The sequence below is a fragment of the Labrus bergylta genome, chromosome 12 (assembly GCF_963930695.1).
Source record: "Labrus bergylta chromosome 12, fLabBer1.1, whole genome shotgun sequence".
In the NCBI taxonomy this organism is placed as follows: Eukaryota; Metazoa; Chordata; class Actinopteri; order Labriformes; family Labridae; genus Labrus; species Labrus bergylta.
The window spans coordinates 178,493-187,050 of record NC_089206.1 but is presented as its reverse complement, the minus strand read 5'-3'; the positions used below and the strand labels follow the sequence as shown (position 1 = coordinate 187,050).

General features: G+C 42.1%; 1 protein-coding gene across 1 annotated transcript; it reads left to right on the top strand.

Annotated features, from left to right (window-relative positions):
- The first annotated feature begins 3,243 nt into the window (after window positions 1–3,243).
- Window positions 3,244–7,591, top strand: LOC110004462 (macrophage mannose receptor 1). Its single transcript, XM_020660000.3, has 6 exons — window positions 3,244–3,326; window positions 3,959–4,143; window positions 5,291–5,507; window positions 5,871–6,206; window positions 6,349–6,446; window positions 6,812–7,591. Exons 1-6 carry the CDS (start codon window positions 3,290–3,292, stop codon window positions 6,947–6,949), a joined length of 1,011 nt encoding a protein of 336 aa, XP_020515656.2. The 5' UTR covers window positions 3,244–3,289; the 3' UTR covers window positions 6,950–7,591.
- The last annotated feature ends 967 nt before the right edge of the window (window positions 7,592–8,558 follow it).

Below are 8,558 nucleotides of genomic sequence, written 5' to 3'. Positions count from 1 at the left end.
CCTGGCCAGGATATGCACTTTGTCATCCTCAAAGGAGTGTCCTTTGTCCTTCAGATCTTCAACCAGTCCAACTGCCTTTGGATCAAGCTTTGAATTGACCATGACCTGGATGACAGAGAACCTACACACATATCTTTCTGTACACAAAGAACACGTTCTGTCGCTACTTGAAGACGAGACTTTAATGTAAACTGTAAATTGGCAGATGACACGGTGGTTGTTGGTCGCATCAGCAACAATGATGAGCAGACGTATACAGGGGAGGTTGGAAACCTGTCACAGTGGTGCCAGGACAACAACCTGCTCCTGAACGTCAGCAAAACCAAGGAGCTGATTGTGGACTTCAGGAGAGGACAGCAGAGGGATTACACCCCACTGAGAATTGATGGGACGCTGGTGGAGAGGGTGTGCAGCTTCAAGTAGCTGGGGGTGCACATCTCTGAGGATTTAACATGGACAACCCACATAGACAGTCAGGTGAAGAGGGCGAGGCAGCGCCTCTATCACCTCAGACAGCTGAGGAAATTCAAAGTCTCTGTGAAGGTCCTGAAGACTTTTTATTCCGGAGCGGTGGAGAGTGTGCTGACTGGAAACATCACCCAGTGGTACGGGAACAGCACTGTACGTGACCGAAGAGCCCTGCAGAGGGTGCTGAAGTCAGCAGAGCGTACCATGGGTACAACACTCCCCACCATCCAGGACATCTTCACAAGGAGGAGCACAGCCAGGGCAAAGAGGATCATGAGTGATCCCCACCACCCAGGTAACGGACTGTTTACATGGCTACCCTCTGGCAGGCGCCTTCGACACATCAAGGCGAACACAGAAAGACTCAGGAAGAGCTTCTTTCCTCCGGCTGTCCGGACTGTTAACTCCACTCTCCTCAGTTAAAAACAAAACAGAACTGTGACTACATGATGCACACACACCACACATTCTAATCTGTACATTGCACTTTGACACCCTGGACACTTTACACTGTTTATATAATTCTATATTCTATATTTTGTATATTCAAATAATTATTTTTTACATTATATTCTATTTTACTGTATTTATGTGTATTAGTAATTTGAGTATTTATTGCATGGCCTTGCGGAACAGTTTTTACATTTCACTGCACATCTGTATGAGCATGTGATAAATAAAAATCTTGAATCTAAACTCCTCATCGAGTCACATGCCTAGATATTTAATACTCATCAACTCTTTTAATCTCTGAGCCATTTAAAGTACATACGGTAAGTGGACACTCTCATCATGAATATTTCTGGCTCTGGAATATCTGGAAGTATCTTTAAACTGGCAGAGAGAATAATTCTCTTAAATGGTCTTGCTCTATCCAGTTAACGGAACGGATGTGAAGATGTGTTGAAGAAGGTCATGAATATTCAAACAACTTCCTGAAAAAACATGATTATCATTCAGTACAGATTTTCTTGTTTGTTTTGTGGCGCTGATCTCTGCAGGAATCTCACACGTTTGCCTCGTGCAACAGTGCATCCCAATTCTGGGATACACAGGTTGGATATTTTTGGCACTGGTTCAGGATCTAAATTCTTTGGTAGGACCAAATCTTTATCACACAGTGTGGCTTATATTCTGCTAGAAGATACAGCCAACATATTCCTTCCTATTTGGGTGCATCACTATAAAACAATAAAGATGACATGACACTGATTTGTATACGTATCAGATGTAGACTCTGTGTCTAGCAAACAGTTGTTGACAACATATAGTTGGCTCCTCTCCAAACACAGATCTGCTACTACTTAGGTGCTTCACCCATATAAGGTTACAGCTTCACAGACCCAAAAGAAGAATTACTGTGAGATGGTTGACACAATTTAAAGATATGTCCACAGAATTATCAAGATGAATTAATCCATGAAAATACGTACTAACACCCATTTCCAGCCAGACCCTGAACATCTGCACCAAGATTTATGATGACTGGATGAATCGTTAATGAGTTATGGCCATTTCTCTGATAAGGTCCGCCCCTGTCAAAGTTTATTGGTCAATATCTTATAAAATAAATAAGATATAAACAACCTTTATAAAACATTTAAACATTTTCATCCAATCAGCATCCACAGCAAATTTGGTCGCAATTGGATCTACAGTTTAGGAGGAGATGTCGACAGTGATAAAAATGGCAGAAAATCCATCATGGCGGTCCAAGCTTTTTGTAGAGCACAGTGAGCTGGACCTGGCTGTCAGATTGTAAGTCAATCCGACTGACAGTGTGAGGGGTGTTGCCTTTCAAAGATGGAGTTTTGTTTTCTTAATTACAGCGCCATCGCCTGGCCGATTGGGTTCATAATTCTGGAGAGGCTAATGCACATCATTTACAGTTATTCTGCCAAGAGTCGCGTTTCTACCTCGTTCCATCTCATGGGCATTAAAGGCGTGGGATACTGTCCATCCATCTTATCCGATGTCGAGTCGCGGTGGCAGTAAGTCAACCCAGACATCCCAGCAACGTCTTCCAGCTCCTCCTGGGGGATTCCCAGGTGTTCCCTCCCGCAGCCCTGGGTCTACCCAGGGTGCCAAGAAAACATCCAAAGGGATCCTAATCAGATGCCTGAACCACCTCAACTGGCTCCCCCTGGACGTCTGAGCTCCTCACCCTATCGCTCAGGCTGAGCCCAGGCACCCTCCAGAGGAAACTCATTTCTGCCGCTTGTAACCGCAATCTTATTCTTTCGCGGGATCCAAAACAATAATTATAAATGGAACAAAAACAACATGATTCTGACACTGCGGGACTAAACACGAACAAAACTATCCGCTAGTACACTGTGACACAATAACACAAACAGACATTGGAATGGAAAACAGAAGATGTTTATTCATCACAACAAAATATAAATATGCTCAAATGAAAGAAAAAAACTGGGTCATGTTCTGCTGGTGTAAAAGAGCCAAAGCTCAAATATTTCAGTGTTACTCATAGAAACTGACTTTTGGTTAGAAAAGTTCAAAAAAAATAATTTCCTGATCTTTAATTGACAGAGATAAAATAGTATTTTATGGGGCTGTCATGAAAGGTGGATTCTTTTGTCTAAACATTTGTAATATTTTTTTTTTCTTTTTGACAAAATAGAATTTGAAATATAAAAGGAACATTCAGGGCTGTCAACACCAACAGCATGAAATCATATGCAAACGAGTCGACAATAACGGCCCCATGTGTCTGCAGAAGAGTCGTAAAAGAAGTGAATGTTTCACTCAGAGAGTCACTTGGTCTGAACAGTCAGACGGACGGAGAGGACAACACGAGAGGATGGATCAAGTTCTTCTAAGCATCATCGCTGTATCAGGCAAGACCAACTTCATCTTTAAAAAATGATTAATTCATTCATACAATGTTTCTGTCGTTAACGTTGGTGACAGCATTATGAGATAATAGAAGACGATTGCTTGACGATGTCCTCTTATTCTATTATTATACTCTTATTATATTGTGTTACAGATCACTGTACGCAAAAACAACCCGTCATAAAAACAGTTTCTTCCCCCAGGCTGTCACTCTGATGAACGCTAAACAGTCACAGAGTGTCAGACCTGTCGCAGTGAAATAACTCTAAACCAACCGTCACTGTGAAGATACATATATGTCTATATATATATATTATTTAATTTAAATGATAATACACGCACACTAATTTATGTAAATACTGTAATTGACATCTTAATTGACCCATCTGTCACATATCTGCATTTTACTCATCATGTTACTTCAGCATCTTTTGCACTATTCACCACTGCACTGTTTCATATTTATGTAAATATTAGTCTTTTCTTATTCTGTTTATTGTTGATATGTAATGTTGTACCTGTACATAAGAGAGCACAGTTCACTGAAGTTAAATTCTTTGTGTGTGTGTGTAAGCATACCTGGACAATAAATCTGATTCTGATTGTTCATCTCTATGTCTGTCCATCCCCGCAGGACTGTGTGCCCTTTATACACATGCTGGACGTCAGTATTATTTTGTGTATGAGGCAAAGAACATGACTGAAGCTCTGAGCTACTGCAGAGACAAATACACCGACCTGGCCTCCATCGACAACATGAAGGACGTGGAGCTGCTGAACACAAAGGCAGATTCAAAGAGAATGGTCTCCTACAGCCATGTGAGTCAACTCTTCATGCTTTCTTCATTTCAAAGCAACTTTATGGAAAGAGGTCAGTCAGGCACTTTGGTTCCTTTTTTATTTTTAGACACATTCAAGAACTCGCTCTACTCTTATTGGGCGTCATTCACAAATATCTTCTTCAGATTTGTCTCAAATGATGCATGTGTACGATGTGGGATTCATGACGGGTCCTTGAACAAACTGTGTTCTCCAACTGATGAATGACATGAACTCATAAACTGGAGGCTTGAGCGTGTTTTTCCTAATTTACATGAAAAAACACATATTGTTCCCGTATAAGGGCGTGAGACTGCAGGGGTTTGTGTGCGTGCCACTCCCACAGAAGTCCCACAGGACGGTACGGGGAGTCCAGAGACGTCGGGTACGTCCAGATAAAAGTCTAAAAAACGATCGAGCACGGGATGCCGATTAAGAAACACAGACTCTGACACTTCAGCACTCAGATGTGCGTATGAGTGTGTTTGTAGATTCTTAGCTAAGAACAAATCCCCGATGAGAAACCTTAAACTGTGTAGGTGGGTTTTAAGGACAGACTTCTCAAGAGAGACCCTCAATGTAAACACTCTGGCCCCTTTCACACAGAACTATGTAAAGCAACGATGGAGGGAAGCAGAAGTTAACTTTCATAACCCAGCATCAATGAGCGTCTTGTGGGCGCTGCCAGCCTTAAAGAGGGTCCTTAATGGACACGGACTCTAACTAGGCATAAAAAACACTCAATCTGGACATTTTCCTTATTTTATTTAGCTTCATGTGGAGGAGGTGATGATGGAGAGTTGATGTCAATGCCTCAGTGTGACAGACGCAGAGGGGCAGGGTGTAGGGAGCGGTGTGAGATAGACCCTGGAGTCTGCCCACCATAGACTATAAAAAGATGGACGACAGCTTCCCTAAAGTAAAGCCAAAAGATTGGCGCTCCCTCTAGTGACAGGCTGCAGTAAAGGTGATAAGCTCCTCCTCCTCCTCCATGTTAACAGAGGGGACATGAGCCAAAGTATCAAATCTAAACGTCAAATAAATGATGTCCATCGTAGTTAAACGGGACGCCAAATTCTATCCATACAGGCTGGTTCTAAAGTCTGCAAAAAGAAAAAGGTCTGAACATTTCTTCCACTCCTCTCAGCTGGCGTGGATAGGTTTGTACGACGACGTGGAGAGCTGGAGGTGGTCACTGTCAGACAGAAGTTTCTACAAACCTGGAGAGAGCACCTTCAGACACTGGTCACCTGAAGAACCCAACAATAAGCGCGGTGTAAAGCATTGTGGACAGATGTACACTGGACTCTGGAACGATGTACCATGTGAGAAACTTTACAAGCCAGTCTGCAGTGATGTCACAGGTGAGAATATGAAACATGACAGTGAACTCTTGTTCTCCTCCATCTCTCTGTTGTTTGCACAGGAACTTTATTCAAAGCAGATAGATGTTGATCATTAAGCTGCTTTACATAGAAACTGTTGAGACATGCAGGTCAAAGTTCACCAAACTTTATCACCAACACAGACTCGGTCAACAGAGACGAGAGAAGAGGAGGATGTGCCGTCGTTCCCGGTTTAATGTGATAAGAATACACAGAATCAAATGATAAAGAATGTATTATTTAAACGTTATGAACATTTAATACACACAGAGTTTTAAACTGTCAAAGAGGCACAGATACTTCTTGGATTCAGTTTGGTACAACACTGTGGTCTCTCTTCAGGGTCGAATGTGACCTTTGTCCTCATCAACACCAACATGTCATGGACTGAGGCCCAGAGATACTGCAGAGAACACCACACTGACCTGGCCAGCGTGAGAAACCTGGACGAGAACCAGAAGATACAGGACCTGAGCTCAGGACATAAGGTTTGGATCGGCCTCTCCAGAGAGACCTGGAAGTGGATGGATGGAAGTAATTCTTTGTTTAGGTACTGGGGTGAAAATGAACCCAATAACTGCTCACAAAACGAGAAATGTGTGGCCGCTCATTTTAAAAAGTCAGGCAGATGGGAGGACTGGTCCTGTCACTACAAGAGAGCATCCATCTGCTACAGAGGTGAGCTATCATTCCCTAATGTTACATTGTGGATTTAATCATTGGTGGCTGGTCACACACACACACACACACACACACACACACACACATACACACACACACACACACATCATGAATGATCCCGTCTGTCTGCTTCTCAAAGACGCTTCACTTTCACGAGTGGTCAAAGTGAGGCTGGTGAAGAGAAGCTCCTCTCTGGATCTGAATGACGCTGCAGTGATGGACGCCATGTTGAAGCAGGTACACGCCCGTCCATCATGATACAGATGTTCTAACTGAATAAATATAACAGCTGTGTAGCAGAGGGAAACACCAGAGCAGCTTTCACTCCCAGTCAATTTCACCGTACCACAATTTGAAACTTCCACATGAAACTAGTAATGATTTTACTTTACCGATGCCTCTTTGTTACCATGGCAACAAATATAGAAGTCCAAGGCAACATTCAGTATCAAAACTCCTGCACACTGTCTCAATCGCACACTGTCATGATTGACTCTTAGTTTACTTTGTTTATTTCCTGTTGTTGTTGCTTGATTTTGATTTCCTGTTTTATTTTGTAATTGTATCCTCAGTTTCTCTGTTTCCTGTTTCTGTATGTGCAGCTCAAACAGAAGCTGAAGGATCAGGGGCTGAAAGAAGAAGACGTCAAACTGAGCTGGAGGAAGCAGGCGGACGGGAAGGTGTTCCACAAAGAGGAGAAGAAGAAGAAGATGATTACAAAACCAAAAGACGAGCTGTAGACTAGTGGAAGATGTTTGTCATTGGTCAATGGATCGTTCCCACGTTTATCGTATGGTACAAAAGAGTTCTTTCATTTCATTGGTACAGAGGCTGAAACCTGAAGCACGTCTGTTTCCTCTTATAATCCTCACTTTACTGATTCAAAGATTCAAAGATTCAAAAAACTTTATTGTCTATCACACTGTGACAGAAAATGACCTTTTGTTGAGGCTCAACATGAAAACATACAAACATTCACACTAACACTCACATCAGGTCATAAACAGCTCAAAGTACCTTAAATAGTTAAAAACACATGCACAGCATTTAAAAAACATTGCTTATCTACCCTTTTTTAAAATGTGTATTGCAGTGACAATAAGAGTTTTTGTAAGTTTTCTTTTCGGCAGTGGTACTCTAAAACGACTTCCTGTTTGGTCTCGTTCAGTCTCTTAACTGTAACGACGTGATCATGTTTCTGTATTTGTAAAGTATAACTCTTTCTCTTTAAGTCTAATCATTCTGTTCAAATCCTAAAAGCCGAGCAGGGACTGCAACATTGCCACGGCTACAAACCTGCATGTAATCATTTGACAGATGAAGCCATGTTCATGTGTCTGTGTTAAATAAAGGAATACAATAAATAACTGTAAGTACAAGAAGACTGTCTCTTTAGATTCATCTTGTTTCATAAGGAAGGGGAGAATAAACATTTATCCACCTGATCCATTCCATCCATTGTTTCTGGAATATGGAATAAATAATTTCAGCTGCAGCCCCGTCCAGTCAGCTGCAGCCCCTTCCAGTCAGCTGCAGCCCCGTCCAGTCAGCTGCAGCCCCGTCCAGTCAGCTGCAGCCCCGTCCAGTCAGCTGCAGCCCCGTCCAGTCAGCTGCAGCCCCTTCCAGTCAGCTGCAGCCCCGTCCAGTCAGCTGCTCGGTCTTTCAGTTAAAGCACAAATAAAAACAACTTCAGCTCTCAGTCAGGCTGAACGCTGCGTTTAGATGTGCGTACGACCTCGAACACAAAACATTGGAGCTGTAGAGGATAAACTACTTTCATTATATAACTCGGGGCACCGTCCTTGTTAAGTAAGGAAACTAATATTACCTGTAGTAATTAATTAATCTATAAATCTGTCTCATATCATTGGGGTGAATTCTCAAGCAGTAAAACCATAAAATTACACAGACAAAGTACTGAAATGATATATGAAAGTTTAATAAAGAAAAATGATGAACATAAAATGTTTAAAGGAAATGAATAGGCAAAGAATGTAATTACGACAGTGATATAACGTGAATAATAATATTGTGTTGTTTCTGTTATGTCAGATTTGGAGTTTAAAAGCGATATTGTTTGAGGGATTTAACGAAGTGGGATTTGGGAAAGAGTTCTTTCGGATCAGGAATGCCGGTGGCCCACAATAACCGCCGTAGCAGGTCTGGTCGGACTCGATAATGAGAAGGGTTTGAAGAAAAACACAGCGGTCCAATCAGTCAATGGGTCCGTGGGTCCGTGGGTCCTTCTCTCAGCGGCTCAAAGAGTCTTAATTAACGTTCGTCAGGATTGACGCTCGTTGATCCTCACTTGAATGGTCACTTGTAGTCAAGTGTGAGAATGGAGAAAAT